Source organism: Cotesia typhae, unplaced genomic scaffold, assembly GCF_013202065.1.
Source record: "Cotesia typhae breed Kobodo isofemale line unplaced genomic scaffold, CoteBio_Ctyphae contig_44, whole genome shotgun sequence".
NCBI classification, from domain to species: domain Eukaryota; kingdom Metazoa; phylum Arthropoda; class Insecta; order Hymenoptera; family Braconidae; genus Cotesia; species Cotesia typhae.
Genome location: NW_027423753.1, coordinates 1,354,296 through 1,371,951, shown reverse-complemented (window position 1 = coordinate 1,371,951; position 17,656 = coordinate 1,354,296). Strand labels below are relative to the sequence as shown.

The 17,656-nt window shown below is 26.3% G+C and overlaps 3 protein-coding genes across 9 annotated transcripts in view; 2 read left to right on the top strand and 1 right to left on the bottom strand.

The window, feature by feature from the left end:
* Tfap-2 (transcription factor AP-2) overlaps positions 1–7,331 on the top strand; it is a 34,776-nt gene extending 27,445 nt beyond the window's left edge. For 2 of the 3 annotated variants that reach the window (XM_074244715.1, XM_074244717.1), the window contains exons 6-9: positions 1,508–1,626; positions 5,882–6,023; positions 6,100–6,271; positions 6,926–7,330. In XM_074244715.1, the coding sequence (XP_074100816.1) occupies positions 1,508–1,626; positions 5,882–6,023; positions 6,100–6,271; positions 6,926–7,060 (568 nt within the window). In that variant the 3' untranslated portion in view covers positions 7,061–7,330. Of the gene's footprint in view, positions 1–1,507; positions 1,627–5,881; positions 6,024–6,099; positions 6,272–6,925 lie in introns of all 3 variants that reach the window. The other variant, XM_074244716.1, reaches the window with a different exon arrangement.
* Positions 7,332–9,504: 2,173 nt separating this feature from the next.
* LOC141528662 (ubiquitin carboxyl-terminal hydrolase isozyme L3-like) lies at positions 9,505–10,963 on the top strand. 2 transcript variants are annotated; one of them, XM_074244823.1, is made up of 6 exons: positions 9,505–9,610; positions 9,706–9,717; positions 9,946–10,074; positions 10,137–10,282; positions 10,363–10,583; positions 10,709–10,962. In XM_074244823.1, exons 1-6 carry the CDS (start codon positions 9,578–9,580, stop codon positions 10,852–10,854), a joined length of 687 nt encoding a protein of 228 aa, XP_074100924.1. In that variant the 5' UTR covers positions 9,505–9,577; the 3' UTR covers positions 10,855–10,962. The 2 variants fall into 2 exon arrangements, with proteins under 2 accessions (XP_074100924.1, XP_074100923.1); XM_074244822.1 differs by having other exon boundaries at positions 9,547–9,610; positions 9,706–9,753; positions 10,709–10,963.
* An 802-nt stretch (positions 10,964–11,765) lies between these two features.
* The window catches only part of LOC141528904 (uncharacterized), a 50,309-nt gene continuing 44,418 nt past the window's right edge, over positions 11,766–17,656 (bottom strand). For all 4 annotated transcript variants that reach the window (XM_074245183.1, XM_074245185.1, XM_074245186.1 and 1 more), the window contains 3 exons: positions 16,551–17,604; positions 15,826–15,885; positions 11,766–13,664 (listed from right to left, as the gene is read on the bottom strand). In XM_074245183.1, the coding sequence (XP_074101284.1) occupies positions 13,471–13,664; positions 15,826–15,885; positions 16,551–17,604 (1,308 nt within the window). In that variant the 3' untranslated portion in view covers positions 11,766–13,470. The remainder of the gene's footprint in view (positions 13,665–15,825; positions 15,886–16,550; positions 17,605–17,656) is intronic.

The window sequence follows — 17,656 nt, the reverse complement described above, 5'->3', positions numbered from 1 at the left end:
GTTGTAAAATAAAATTAAGCTTAATTAAATAATTTGGAGTAATAAAAAAAAATAAAATTCAATGAAATTTTTTTAAACAAAAAATTAAACAATTTTTCTAAAGTTTAAAAAATTAATTTTGATTTTTATTAAATAAATCTGCAGAGAATAAAAAAAAAAAAAAAAAAAAAAGCATGCACGTGAAGTGCGTTTTAATGATCTTCGGGATTTATTTTGAGATTACAAAGAGTAAAATTGTCTAGTCGAGGAGTAATCACGAAACGGCGACAAGAGACAGAGGGTCCTCGCCGTCACCATCCTCATCCTTGTTCTCATGTACACCATGTAATAATAGTAATGATAGTAGTAGCAATAGTATATAATATAATACAGTAGTCGACGGGCTTTATAGTGGATATAAAGACGTTGGTTGCGACGGTAAAAGAGCGCAGACGGAGGATATCGTTTCTCAAGAAGACAAGCCACCATAATGAGTCAAGCATGCTTTGTATCACGTCCGGTGCTCATTTTTTTCATTTTAAATCATTATTGAAATAAATTTTCCTTGTGAATATTTAACGCAAAAACTTGCTCGGGTATTTTTTTTTGTTTGGTATTATTATTATTATAGTAGTTGTAATCGGTTTAAATTATTCAATCAGTAATTTGAAAAATAAAATTTTTTAATATTAATTTTCTTAATTTTTATAAATTTATTTATTTAAAAATTAAAGAAAAAATAATTACAAAATTCATAAAAAAAATTTTTAAATTACTAAATTATTTTTTAAAAATTCTAAATGATTAAAATATAATTAAATTAAAGACCTTGTTATTAAAAAAAAATATTATTTAAATATTTATTAATATTAAAAATTTTTTTTTATTTAAACTTAAAATCTAAAAAAATATAAGATTTTTACTAAGTTTAATATAATTATTTTTAATATCAATTTTTTCCATAGAAAGCAATAATATGTAATGTATAATAAGCTTGTAAGAAATAATAAAAATAAAAAAAAAAGGATTTCGAAAACCGTTATGACGATGATGGATCGGTAAAAAATATGAGAATTGAATTGAAGAATCGAGGATGTAGGATATAATGTAATATAATAAGATAATATAATATAGGATGGGAGTTTAGCCAGTACATGAAGTAAGAAATAAATCTGTAGCACTGATTGTGAGTGGAGAAAGAGAAGAGTATGTTGTATGTTGACGTGAGCTTGCTCAATAGTGACTATACTGAATTATTGACACGACGGCAATAGAATATGCTAATTACAATTATGACAAAGTTACATTATACTTTTAGTATTGTCGGTGATTAATAGTTCGCTTTTGTAAATTCATCGCGAATATTTTTGTACTCGATGATTGAGATGTGCTTTCAGATTTGCCATTATAATTGTTACTTTTATTTTTTTTTGTCAATGAGAACTGTCGCGTGAGAAAGTCACGAGAGAGAGCCAAGAATTTTTTTTAAATTTGTTGTTTTATTCAAATTTGATCGTTTGTTTTGCAGAGCCAAGTCGAAAAATGGAGGCAGGTTGCTGAGGGAAAAGCTCGAGAAAATTGGGCTTAATTTACCTGCCGGCAGGAGGAAGGCTGCTAATGTTACTCTACTTACGTCATTGGTCGAAGGTAAATTATTTTTAATTTTAAAAATATATTTAAAATTTATAAGAAAATTTTTTAAATATTTTATAGTGAAAAAAAAATCAAATTAATTGGAGAAAAAATTTTGTAAAAAAATTTTTGAACTAAAAATTTTCTTGAATCTTAAAATTGATGCTCTTAATTTGAAATTTTTTTATTTTTAAATTTAAATCAACTTTTTTAAGTGTAAATTTTTATGAAAATTACTGCAAAAAATTTTAGTATCTTTAGCCAGGCAGAAAAATTCTTAAATTAATTATTTTAATGAAAATTTTTTTATTATTCTTTTCCTATATTATTATTAAAGTTTAAAATATATTTAAAAAATTTTTATATTTTTTAAAAATATTTTACATATCATTAATTAATTCTAAATAAATTTTTTTCACGATAAAATGTTGGGTCAAAGTTGACACATAAATATCTTAAATAAAAAGTAAATCTAACTTGAGCTCCTGATCGACATTAAGAACAAAATAAATAAATATATCAATCGTGATGGTTATATCGACGGTATTGAGATTGAGACGTCAGCTAGCGAGTAGAGTCTTGAGCTCCTATCAGACCGCAGTAACAAGTGCGTTTTTTTTTTTTTTTTTTTTTTTTTACTGTTAATCGAGAGCTCTCCGCCTCTTGCATTGTATTGTGTAGTCTTGTACAACATTATACCCACTAAATAAAAAAAGAGAGAAAGACAGAGCAAAGAAGGTGAATAAAGAAGAGATAAGAGCGTATAGATCATCAGCCCTAAACCTGCCAGTCTTGAAGACAATGTTTTAACGACATCGTCGAAGTTTGTCAGTACTAAGAGACTCCGAGAAGTATTATTATATATTGTATACAGTGTGCTATGCTGGTGAAGACGTTGATTATAATTTACGAGCATTACCCCAACATAAAACACTGTCTTTAACCTTTGCTTTAACGAACCCCGTCGCATAGCGCTGAGTACTGTAAATTATTTACAACATTTAACTGGCTTTTATTTATTCATCAAACAGAGACTCAACACTCTGAATCGTCCTTAAATCATCTCGTGAGCTTGAATATTTTTACTAAGTAATTTATTAGTTGTTTTCTTTTATATCCGCTAGGTGGCGCATTGTCGATACACGCGCTCGCTAGTGAAACGGCCGGGCTAAGGTATTTGGTCAATTTCAAAGACTAACACGCATTAAGTTGATAAAATTTTATCAATATTTTTTTAATTGAGAAAAAATTAAATATTTATTTAAAAAATATCAAAAATTTTTAGAATCTTAATTTTAATTATGATGCCAATTTAAAAAACCTAAGTTTTATTTTTAAAGACTAACTTAAAAAATTTTAGGAATAAAAAATTATTAATATTTTCAAAAGTCGTTGAGAATATTATTGCACATTCAATAATAACATTGAATCAACTAAACAATTAAATTTAATACAATATTAAGCGATAAAAAATAAAAAATGAAAATAAATTGTCCGATTTCTCTAGCACTTGCCACCCACGGATTTAAATAACTACTCGAGCATATTAAAGTAAACATTTGCCGATACTTAAAAATAAAAATATCTAAAAGCCTCTAGACAGATTCATTTCTAGAGCGTACAATGATGAGAATAAGATAGGTAAAGTACTTTAGAAAAAATAAAATAAAAATTTGAGCTTGAGTAGAGAGTTAGAAAGAAGGTGATATGATAGGACGTAGGATGCCCACGCTCATACGGTCATACTTGGTTCCTGGTCATACCGCGGTGATGAATAAAGAGAGCCCCTACATACTACATACTACATACAACATACAATATATATTATATACTACATAATACTAACGGCATTGCGAAAGTGTGGGAACCGCCTCTTCCATTACATGCCTTTAGCCTTTTGCCTTCTCTTCTTTCTTTAGACTCTACGCTGGGTATCGAGACACCGGTACAGGTACCAGGTGCCAAAGGTCCCGAATCTCGAAAATTTTTTAATTTTTCAGCCCACTTTGCTTCAATGTATATAATTACATCCATTACCTTGCATAATTATATTTCTTCTTAAGATAATTGTTCGTAACTACTTAATCGATATTTTAAAATTTTTAAAAACTTTCCAATTTTTATTTTTCCGAAATAAAAATTATTGATTAAAATTATTGTTGAGTGTTCAATAAATGATTATTGAATTTAATCGTGATAAGAGCGCGACAAGTGTAGCGACTAAGGATTTACACGCGGTGTGACATTAAATGATCGGTATCTAAAATACATATATATATATATATATATATATATATATATATATATATATATATATATATATATATATATATATTTAAGTATCTATTCTTAGATCAATCACGTTCACTCGACCGCAAACGCTGCTCCATTATCCTCCTCGATAATGATGAAACTCTTCGGTATTTCGACTATTCCTTCATATCATACAAGAATATATACTTGCATATGTCTATGTCTGTATAAATCAGACATAGTATTCTGCCCAGTTTTCGTAATATTTACCGATTAATTTCATAAATTTATTTGGAAAATACCGGCGAGTTAAATCGAAAGTATTGAGCGATAAAAATGTGCTTGGAAAAAATTAAATATGTTTATTTAATTAAGGATTGTTTTTATTTTTTATCAATTAATTCTAAAAGGTATAAATAATTTTTTTAAACAATTTAATTTGAAAAATTCTTTAACTTAAAATTTTTTTTAGATAAGTGAATTTTATTTTATAAAAAAATTTTTTGACTATTGAGATTTTTAAAAATTTTAACTCATCCCGATGTTACAAACATCAAGAGCTTTCATTTAAGTACCCACATGCTTTTTTGATATATTTTTCATATATACATATATATAATATATATAAATATATAAAATATATGAAAAATTGATGTGGGTACTTAAATGAAAGGTCTTGCTGAGTGTAACATCAAGATGAGCTTATATCTTTAAAAATGTCAATATTTCACAAGATATTTATTAAATTGCACCGTAAAAAATTTTGCGTCAAAAAATTTTGTTTTAAATATTTAACATAAAAATTTTTAACACAAAATTTTTTGTGTGGGCACAAAATTTTTTTTATTCTCTTAATAATATAGATTAATAAATTTAACAAGATTATGTTATAAAAAAAATAATAAACACAATCTGAAAGCAAAAGATAATGTCCCGATTACTGTAACAACAAAATAATTGCCGACATAAAAGAGTTTTAACAATTTCCATCGATAGCGTGTTTTTATTTTATTAAACCAGTGTACGGTGACCAGTGACACGTGTCGTGTCACCCGACGACGTGACACGATAATAACCTACTAGATTTCATTCTTGTTAAATAAAACGCGAGGGAAAAAAATTTCACAAGATCCGTTAAAGCATTTTTCCGCTAAAAGATAAAATAATAATTTTTTACCCGATAAAATTATCATTTAATCTTGAGTGATAAAGTTACGGATTTTTTCTCCATTTATTTATTTTTTTTTTTTTTTTTTTTTTTTTTTCCGTTCCTTTTGCGTTACACATGATTACAGTAAGAGAGTTAACGAATGTGAAAGTGTAAGATTTATACGCCGTTTACGCGGCTGACGACAATCTCCCAGAGAATCCGGTAACGAGGTCTTATTTTCGAGGCTCTGACACACTCGTGATGAGGATTCATTGTCGACCCACCTATTATAACTATCTTCCACGTCCTACTCCTTGTTTGTTATTATATATTAATTTTTTTTTTTTTTTTTTTTTTAACACATATTTAAAAGTTCAATAATTTTTTTTATTATTTATTATTTTAAAAATTTTTTTTTCTAACTGTTTATTATAAATTAGAGCCAAGGTTGATAATAATAATAATTTTATAAATTTAAGTGATGGATTAATTTTTTATGAAAAAAAAATTTTTTTTTTTATTTTTTAAATTTGGAATTTTTTTAATAAATTTTTTTTTGCAGGGATTTAATTATTATAAAAATTTTTAGACCAAAAAAAAATAAAACAGTTAATTTTTTCTGCTAATTAAAAAAAATCGAAATAAATTTTAAAAATTTATAAAATTTATTAAAAAAAAAATTTGACAGGACGAGGAAAGTTATGAAAAGAAGGATAATCGAGAGAACGAGGAAGAAGGTGAATGGACGTCGAAAATAAAAACGTAGAATAGAATAAAAAATATAAAAATTGCTCTGAGAGTGTGAGTGCGAGTGTGTAAGAGCAAGTAAGAGCCAGAGGACTGAAAGTGGGACGTTTTTTGTTGCAGGTGAGGCTATTCACCTTGCCAGGGACTTTGGATACGTGTGTGAGACGGAGTTCCCGGCGAAGCAAGTTGCCGAATACCTCAGTCGGCAGCACTGCGAGCCCCAGGACTCGTACAGGAGAAAAGAGCTGCTTCATGCCACCAAGTATGCTTCACTTTTTTTTTTATTCAATTAAATGAAGTTGAATTTGATTTCTGACCAACTTCTTTCCGATTTTCAGACAAATCACCAAAGAGCTGATGGACCTGCTGAACCAGGACAGGTCACCGCTGTGCAACACCAGACCGGCACATATCTTGGACCCCAATATACAGAGACATTTGACCAATTTCTCTCTGATATCTCATGGGTTTGGAAGTCCGGCTATTGTTGCTGCTTTGACAGCAATTCAGGTAAATTTCATTATTTTTTTCTCATGAAAAAAAAATAAAATTTTTATCAGAAAAAAAAAATATTAAAATTTTTTTTTAGTAGTCTATTTTTGTATATATTTAAATTAGATAAAAAATATACAAAATACAGGTATAAAAATATTTAAAAAATTCATTAAATATCAATTTAAATTTATAACATTAAACTTGACAATTATTTATTTTTTTTTTTAACAAAAAAAATTGTTTTAAAAAATTATTTAAAAAAAATTGCATTTTTAATTTATTAAAATATTTACAAGTCTATTTTTTTAATGATTTTTTGTTGCTATAATTTATTTATTAAATAAAATTAAAAAAATTGTGAAGGGACAGTGAATTTTAAATTTGTGTAAAAAATTAGGTATGATAAATTTTTTATATTGTCTTACATAATTTTTTTTATACTTGGTAATATATATTTAAAAAATATAAAATATGTTTAAAAATTATGAAAATAAATTTAGCAGATATTTAATAATTTTTTTCATCAAATAAATTATGACAAAAAAAATTGACAATTGTAAATTTAAAAAAATTAAAAATCATTTTTTGAAATTAATTTAATTTAAATTAATTTTTTTCATGAGGATCAATTTAAAAAAATAAAATACTGAGAAAATTATTAATTTTCAGAAATTTTTATCGGAATCACTGACGCACCTGGAAAAAATGTACCCCGGTAACGGAAGCGGTGTCACGAGCAGTCAGCAGTCCTCTATGGAGAACAAGAACAAGGACGGATCCTTGATGAACGACATGAAAAAGTGACGCCCGGAAGACCCGCCTACCTCAAACGTGGTCACGTCAATCAGCCACTCTTGGCCCTACAATTAATTAATCTTTGCGCTAGTCCAAGACTAGATTTCAGTGGACCACTAATTGTACATTTATTAAAGAGGTTGGCTGGTCGTGGTAACACCAATCTTGTAAAAATCACATTTTTAAATCTAATATCAAAAATTATATATTATATATTTACGCATAAGCGTTTTTAAATTCTAATGAGCTACATACTGTATAATATTATTTTATTATGTATATATTATTATTAATTATTAATTATTATAATTATAATTATTATTATTATTATTATTATTATTATTATTATTATTATTATTATTATTATTATTATTATTATTATTATTATTATTATTATTATTATTATTATTATTATTATTATTATTATTAAATAGGTTACTCGATATCGCTTCCATTCTTAAAATACTAAGTACGTTCCTTAATCTTAGTACCATTTTATTTTAAATACGTAATTTGTTGTAATAAGTAATAAGTAATTAGAAATTAACGTCGATTTTTATTAATTTAAATTGTATTAAGCCGTCCGAGGCTAATTACTTACTTAATGTTTACCTGCAATGCTCAGATCCTTTTTTTTCTTTTTTAATAACAATTTATTTGTAATTTAAAAAAAAAAGCCGAATTTTTAATTGTAAAATTTATGAATTAAAAAAATGACAATTAATGTAATTAATTGAAAAATTGTTTATAAATCTTTGGAATTTTTTTTTTATTTTGATAAAAATTTAAACAAAATTTTAATTTGATTTTAGCGAAAAAGTTTATTCAAAATTTTATAAAATAATTTTTTACTTAAATTTTAATAATTTTTTTTTTAATAAAAAAAAAAATTGAAGCCTAAAATTATTTAAAAAATTAAATTTTTCAATTATTTATTTTAATTTTTATGTAAAAAATTAAAAAAAAAAAAAAAAAATTTTTTTCCTTAAATTAATAAAAAAAAAAAAAAATAATTCTAATAAAAATGGTGCCAATGCAGAAAAAAACTTGCCATTATAAATGTGCCAATAAAATATTAAAATAAAAATCGCAAAAATTTTTTTGAATTTTAAATTAAAAATAAATAAAAAAAGGAACGATCATTTACATGACGATGTTATCAAGTACAAGATCGGGTAAACCTGAGACATATCTAACTTTGTAACTAATTACTAGAATTAAAAAAAAATATAAATAAATTCTCTATAAATGAATATATAAATATATAAATATATTGAAAATATTATTATTAAGAAAATGTTTTAGTTGTTAAGAAAAAATGAAATTTAAAAAAAAAAAAAAAAAAAACTCGAGAGCATATTTTTATGGTGTGTTCTGAGAAATAAAAATTGTACAGAACATTTTAATCTTTCTTGTGATATAATCATACAATATTGTCAAATAAATAAATATCTTAATAATAAAATAAATAATTAATTTGATTCGTGAAAGCAATTAGAAAAATAATAACTGTTAAAAACTATTTCACATAAACGGTTCTTTTTATCGCGACTTGATAGAGCGTAGGCTGTAAGATAAAATAATTATTTATCGAGTAAACAGTAAAATGTAGAAAAATATTTTTTTTTCTACGGAGAATTCTGTGCCAACTGTGAGAAAAAGTAATAATTATTATTATTAATTATTAATCAAAAGTAGATGTGTTTTGTTCGGCGCTGCGTTGAGTTTAATCTTGTAAAATAATACTCAGATTGTTATTAAAATTATTGATTTACTTAAGTAGCACATTATATATTTAAACGATTCATTTTTGTATATTGGTGTGTGATAAATGAATAAATAAAAATATTGTTTATAAGTAAGCTAATTATTGACTTTTTATTTATTTAAAAATATTAGAAAATTAAGTGCGCTTCGCGCGCTTTTATTTAAATATTTATTTCTCAATAATTTAATTTATACACAGTAAAAAATTTTTTTAACAAATTAATTACAATAAAAAAATGCTTTTAAAAATTTTCACTTGTAATTTTTATTAATTTTCACATGTGAAATATTTTAAATAAATTTTTATTATAATAATTTAACTAATGACATTAAATTGAGAAACCACTTGATAATTTCTTAATTTTATTTAACAAACAAATCTTTTCTGAAAAAGTATTTTTTAAAAATTGCATTTATAATTTTGTAAAATTTCTAGATGTCAATTTTTTTTTCTTGTTTATATTTGCCATAATTTATTTGTTAAAAAATTTTAAAAATTAATAAATATCTGTTAAATTAATTCCCATATTTAATTATTATAAAATTCTAAAATAATTTTTAATGTTAACTTCAGTATCACAAAAAATAAAAATTGAATTTAAATTTGCCGCCAAAGCAACAGTTGAAAAAAACGCGCCAAGCGGAGGCTTCTAGAACTATGGAGCTAATAATTACTGCACGTCATCTGATTCTTCAATTGAACCTAAACAACACCGATAATTATTTTTAAAAAATCACAGTGCCAATAATTAATTAAAAATGGCTTTAATTCCACTAGAATCCAATCCTGAGGTAAATTTAATGTTAAAAAAAAAAAACTAGTTACTTTTTATTGTGCATATATTTACATAAATTGACAGTAATATATTTTGTGTTGTTACTTTCAGGTTATGTCAAAGGTAAACCGGACCAAAATTGAGTATAAAAAAAAAAATGTTATTTATTTTTAATTAGTAAAAAGTATTTTTTTAATTTATTAAATTTTTAATCTTCACTATACAATTTTTTTTATTTATTTATATTGTTTATAATTTTTTTTTTTATTTTAAAATTTTAATATTTTGTTTTTAAAGAACTTAAAAAATTATACATTAATAATTTTTTATAATTTAATTTTAAACTGACAGTTTATCCATCAAATCGGAGTACCATCAAAATGGATCCTCCATGACGTTTACGGATTGGACCAAGAATTGCTGCAAATGGTTCCTAGACCAGCTTTGGCTCTTATTTTACTTTATCCAGAATCTGAAAAGGTATTTATTTATTTATTAAAATTTTTAATAATTAAAATAAATTATTATTAATAATTTTACAGGCACAATCTTACAACGCAGAATTGGAGGCAAAAATTAAGGAAGAAGGTTTGGAGCCGCCAAAAAATGTTTTTCACATGCAACAGTGCGTCCCCAATGCCTGTGGAACTGTTGCTTTAATCCACGCTATTGTCAATAATCTTGATAAGTAAGTTATTTAGTCATTAAGGGGTTAGAGGAAGTCACGAAAATTTGAAAAAAAAAATTTTAAATGTCTGTGTTTTTTAGGATCGAGCTAGAGGACGGAATCTTGAAAAACTTCTACAAAGAAGCTAAAGACTTGTCATTTGCTGAGCGAGGTAAATTGTTAATAAACACTGCCTGTGATATTATCGACGCCCATGAACAATTAGCTCAAGAAGGACAAACTCCAGCGCCTCAGGAAAATGCTCCAGTTTATTATCATTTTGTTGCGTTTGTTGTCAAAGATGGATCTTTATGGGAGCTTGGTAATTTTTTTTTTAATTACAAATAAACTCAAATTTAATTTCACTTTATTAAAAAAAAATTTTTTTTAGTCAATAATAATTTTTTTAAAGGCGGTAATAATAATAATTATTATTATTATATTTAGATGGCCGTAAATCAATTCCAATTAATCACGGACCAGCAACTGAAGAAACAATGTTGGAAGATGCCGCTGAAGTTTGTGGACAATACATGGAACGTGATCCAGAAGAAGTTCGCTTCACCATGATCGCTCTTGTTGCCAATGAATAGTAATCAACGATAATTATAATTATAATTATTGTTACATACCTCTTTAAATATTAACGAACAAAGTTATTTTATTAAAAAATATTTTAGGATATTCTGAGACATTTTTTATATTATATATATATATATATATATATATATATATATATATATATATATATATATATATATATATATATATATATATATATATATATATATATATAATATTACAACTCAATAATTCAAAATTGTTGAAAAAATTAAATAGTCAAAATTTTACTTTTATAATTTTAGTTTGTAAATTAAAATTTCTTTAATTACTGTTAGTCTCAGAATTATCTAAAATTATACTTAATCAAAAATTAATTTTAAATATCAATTATCATTAAACACAGCAGGGAATTTTAAAAACTACAAAATAATCTTAAAACATTCATCACTCAAAAGTATGAACGTTTATATTTTTATAATTTTCTATCAATCATTTAAATAGTAATGTATTAAACATTATTGACTCCATTGATGTATGAATGCTAGGATTATTTGTATAATATAATCATAATATAAGATATAAGCTCATTTCGACATTACACTCATCGAGAGCTTTCATTTGAGTACCCACATCACTTTTTCATATATTTTATATATTTATATATATATGTATATATGAAAAATATATCAAAAATGCATGTGGGTACTCAAATGAAAGATCTTGATTAGTGTAACATCGGGATGAGCTTATATCTTTAAAAAAGTAATATTAAATATTTAATCTATTAATTTTAAAATCATGGAAAAAATTTTGACCCTAATAAAATTTAAATATTATACTTACTTATATAATTATACAACTACAATGTGATGCTTCCTGTATATTAATCGTCTACTGGGACCCAAAATATACAAAATACAAATATAATAAAAATTAAAGATTTAGCCATACAATTAAAATTTATTAAGCCATTTGGACATTTGCTGATTTACAATATTTTTATCAATAAAATTAAAAAAAAAACATAAAACGTCAAAATAATTGACTGTTTAAATAAAATTGTATTTATTACATAAAAAATAAAGGTAAAAAATAACAAAAAAAAAAAGTTTTGTATAAATTTTTTTTTCTACAAACTACAGCATCGAAGATGCACTTTGATTAGTTACCAGTGCAGTTTTTAATTAATCAATTTTTTATTAAATATTAATCAATGTGAATTTTTTTGTTTTTATTATTTTTTTTTTTTTTTCAATTCATACATGCTCGATAAATTTTTTTTTTTTTTTTTTTTTTTTTTTGTAGTACTAATTACTACTTAAGAAATAAATCTAGTATTAGCTTTAAGTACATCTTTGTACATCGGCTCCGACTAGGATATTTTAATTTACACAAACGGATTAATCGGGTCTCTTTGCCTCACAATCATAAAATAATAAAAATAATAATAATAATTAATTTTTAAAGACACTATACATAATCCGGCAAAGAAACTCCGAAATTACAAATTATAAATTTATTTTATATAATTTAAATATTTATTATAATTTATAATATTTTATTTTAATTAAGGGTACACGTGCAATTAATTCCGATAGTGACATTTGCTGCAGTACTGGGTGTTTATCAATAATTATAATTTATAATTAATAATTGTTAATAATTATAATTAATATTATTATTTATTTATTTTTTTATTATTAAGTATTTTTTTTAAGAAGAAATATCTAACAGTTGACTGAACTAAAAAACACGTCCCCAAGACATTCGGCAACGTAGTCTTTGGATATATTATTATTATTTAATATTTTATATTTAATATGATACTTTATAACTCTACATGTAAGTCGCGGTGGTCTTTAGTGGACGTGATAAAATCTACGTGTAATTATGTTTATTTTATTTGTTAATTCTTCAATTCTTTTCTTTGAATTTTATTTTTACAAAATTGAGAAGAAATTTTTTATAGAATTCAGTCAAAATTATTTAATAATAATTAAAATTTTATTTATACGCACAAAATAATTTTTTTAAATTTCTTTAATGATTAAAAAAAATTTTTTTAACACTTTGGTGAATTAATAATAAAAGAAAAAAATATTTAAAGCTTCATTGGAAATTTAAGCCTTAAATTTTTATGAAAATAAAATTTAATTAAAATTTTTCATTAGAAAAAATTAAGTAATAAAAAAAAATTGATTTTTAAAAATTTTAAGTGAGTATAAAATAATTAAAAAAATTTTTCCATAAATACAAAAAAAAATTAAAAATAAATTTTTTTGACTGAATAACTATTATTTAATATGGAAAAAAAAAAAAAAAAAAAAAAAAACAGTAAAGAGACTTATTAGATATTTGTGGACCAGCCACCGTAATCAATTAAGTACAGGGCAAGTATTATGCGTGCGTTTGCTGCTAATTAATTAATATTTATATGTGTAATTGATAATTGAAGATTATAATTATAATATGAAAGAAGAAGAACCGAAGAGTTTAGTCGAGTTGAAGTACGTCCGCTGGATCAAATATAATTGATAATAATTTGATATAAAGCATGAAACTCGGCTTCAAGACCAGTCTTGAGAAGATAGAGTTGGTAGTGAGTTAATATCGAAGGGCTGGTGCTCCACCGAGGTGGTCTCTTGTCACTTGGCGTGTTGCTTAGGGAGATGCCGCTTCATGTGCAGCGCTAAATGATCACTTCTCGCAAATGATCGCTCGCAGACTGCACACTTGAACGGTTTAGCACCTGTATGCTTGCGGTAATGACGGGTTAATTCATCGCTCCGGGCAAATCTCCATTCGCATTCTGGCCATTGGCACTGGTATGGTTTTTCACCTGAAATTCGTTTAGTTTTTATTAATATTATTGCTCTTATTATGTTTTGAATGTCAAATAAATAATAATAATAATTAAAAAAAATAGCTAATTATTATTGTAGGTTCTTAAATATTGACATTTTTAAAGATATAAGCTCATCCCGAAGTTACACTTATCAAGAGCTTTCATTTGAGTACCCACATGCATTTTTGATATATTTTTCATATATACATATATATAATATATATAAATATATAAAAAATTGATGTGGGTACTCAAATGAAAGCTCTTGATGAATGTAACATCGGGATGAGCTTATATCTTTAAAAATGTTAATAATTCATAAATTAAATTAAATTTATTTGCAAATTAGATTTTTTCAAATAAATAATTTTTTAATAATAAAGTAAAGAGATCAAGATCAGAAATGAAAATAAATTTGTTGATTAGAGTGACAAGTGGAATTCAATAGTCATGTGGCTTTGATAATGAAGACGATGATGAGGGAGATTAATAGATCAGCGTAGTTGTAGTATAGAGCAGCTCTTAGTATATAAGGTACATTATTCATATACATATGTACACACATAGGCATATTAGGCATATAACAAGTCGCGAGACTAGACTCTCTATTCTATATTGGGTTTGGTTGATGGTGTTGGGCACGTGGCGGTCTTCTTGAATGGAAGAGCACCAGTACATCAGCATCCGAGCATGATGTGAGTCCAGGACGCATTCATGAGTAGATACACTGTATCCAGGCGCCTTCTTACACACTTTCCTTCTTCTATTCTATACATAATACCAGTAACACGCGGGACGATTAGCCAACAGTGTGTGAGTCAATATAAACACACACACATACACACACATATGTATTACAGACAAGATACTCTTTATGTATAATACGCGAGTAGCGTGTGCGGGCAGCATTCCTTTTGTAGTGTATATATCTTCCAACAATCCTTTAGTTTTTATTTATTTCTAAAATTTTATTAAGAATAATTATTGATAAAATAAAAAATTTCTTCCGTAAAATTGCACGATATTTTCTTAACTACAGACATTTTTAAAGATATAAGCTCATTTTGATGTTACACTCATCAAGAGCTTTCATTTGAGTACCCACATGTATTTTGATATATATTTTTCATATATATAAATATATAAAATATATGAAAAATTGATGTGGGTACTCAAATGAAAGGTCTCGATGAGTGTAACATCAGGATGAGCTTATATCTTTAAAAATGTCAGTGATTAACAAGATACAAGGTCAATTAAAAAATAAAAAAATCAAATTACGAATTACGAACTACTAAATTAAAAATTGGAGCTTTTTGAATTTAAAATTAATTATAAAATGAAATTTAGTGATATTAGAGACATGCTAACTTATTTTATTAAAAAAAAAATAAATAATTATTAAATAATAAAGAAAATGATAACGGATGTTGATATTAACTATCGAATGTTAATAATTTTGGATGATACAAATTACGACGGTAATGTAAAACGTCCAAGAGAGTATAAGAGAGCATAAGAATCCATTTTCGAGATATTTATAATTAACTATAATCACAATCAGTAATCTGTTATTTCAGATTTGAATAATTCATGAGCTAGAGTAAGAGGAAACTGGACATTTTGAAAGTGGTACATTGCACTCGAGACGCCTCTTGCATTCCTCATGAGGACACCAGGTGAGCAACAAACACTGCACACTACTACGGATAATGTGTTTATATTTATAGTTGTGTGTGTAGAGTAAAGAGTACCGAGTAGTCTCCAGTAATAATATCGACTAGCGAATCAACATTGTGGATATTGCTGGATGTGGGTCGCTAACTCATCGCACACCTTGCCGTCGCTGGACTGAACTCTTTCTGCTTTCTGCCGTGCATTATCATCCCGATAAACAACTACAACTACAAATACAAATACAAATACAGATAAAGAAAGAAGAAGTATCTAGCTCCCACACGGACTGGATTCGCGCCACGCCCTGACCATCATTGCTCATTGCTCATTGCAGGAACATATATCATACATCATCAAAGCCTATTTTTCATCGTTTCCGGATATACCTATCCTCGCTAACAAAAGCTTTCAATTTATATTATGCAACAAGCTGGACAATGCTCTAGTTATTTTAGCTAGATTTTACGGCAATAAGTACCTGTGTGTATCCGCTGGTGGGCTTTCAGGTGCGAACTTTTTGTGTAGACCTTTGTACAACCTGGAATAGAAATTTTTTTTTATTCATTTTTATTTGATACGCTATATTTAGCTTATAATTACTGTCTAAATTTTTTTTCAATATTTTATCAAATTATTAATTAATTTTTTTTTGATAAAAAATTTTTTAATTGAGTTGATTTTTAGATTTTATTAATTGATATATTATTATAGAAAACTCTTTTCAATTTAAATTAATTTATTTTTTAAAGCTATTTTAGAAGATAAAATTTGAATTTTTAATTTCATTTAAAAATTCAATCATCTTAAATTAAAAATAAAAAATTTCAAAATTAATTTTGTACCAGTGTAAGAGAAGAATATAATTTTTTTATTTAAATTCAAATCTTAAATTTAATTATTTTAGAATATAAAATTAAAATTTTTAATTCTATTTAAAAAAAAAAAAATTTATTTTAAAAATTTCATCTTGAAAATCTCTAAAAAATTTTAAGTGAAATTTTTTATAAAAAAATTAATACCGCTCGTTTATGATATTTTTGATAAAAAATAATTTTTACAAGGACTATTAAAAAATTGATTCGTATAGAGGTTACTTAAAAGTACGCGTATTAAAAAAAAATTGAAGAGTATTGTAAGTAATTTTGCACAGTAGTTCCTTAATTTAATAAAATAAAAAAATTTTTTTTTCACTATAAAACTTACCAATAAAATCGCAATGATGAACTCTACGTTTCTCCAGCTCAGGATTATTCCTGCGATTAAACTTAGCGATCCCCGAGCTCTGGATCCTGTGCGAGGGATTCAGCATAGGCGGCTGAGGGTAAGGAGGCGGAGGAGTCCGTCTAGGAGGGCCACCGAGGGGCGAGCCGGGGTCTGAGATTGGAGGCGTCAACGGAGAGACGTACATCAGCCTCGTCATCGATCCGTAGAGTGGCGAGCTCGCGGTACCCGATCCTTGATGACTGTGATGGTTCGTCGGCGAGTCGTTGTTGTTGTTGTTGTTGTTATTATTATTATTACTATTACTATTGTTGTTATTATTATTATTACTACTACTATTATTATTATTGTTATTATTATTACTATTACTGTTGTTATTATTATTATTATTATTATTATTATTATTATTATTATTATTATTATTATTATTATTATTATTATTACTACTACTACTATTATTATTGTTGCTATTACTATTATTATTGTTATTAGTAGTAGTGTTATTATTATTATTATTATTATTATTATTGTTGTTGTTGTTGTTGTTGTTGTTGTTGTTGTTGTTGTTGTTTTGAAAGCTCTTGAGGCCATTTCGGTCCCGAAAGCCGACGGTCTGGCGGCCCTCCAGGAGGTGGAGGGTCGGCTGGGTGGCGAGAGGCTCGCTTTTTATCTCGACAGGCGAGAGAACGGGCGAGGTCACGTCCTCAGTCTCCATTTTGACGTGAGAGGTCGAAGAACCTGCGGAAAGCGTCGACTGGGAGCCGAGCATGTCCGCGTTCTCCGGGTCCAGCTTCTGGATGCTCGAGGTGATGTCTTCCCAGAGCGGCGGCCTGAGGAAGACGTCATCGTCGCTGCTCGCTGGCTGGCTTCGGGAGGATACAAAACTCGCTTGGGGTCTGCAAGCTCCCACTGGCCCCGTCTCGAAGAAATCCTCAATTGGTAAGGCCTCGCGCGCACTTTTTTCCGGGTCTTCTTCATCCAGCTTTTGGAGTTGCTCCAGGTCTTGGCGGTATAACAGTGTGTCCAGGTCTGAGGTCTGCAAGCAAAATAAATAAACAATTTTTTAGATAAATATTTAAGAATTATTT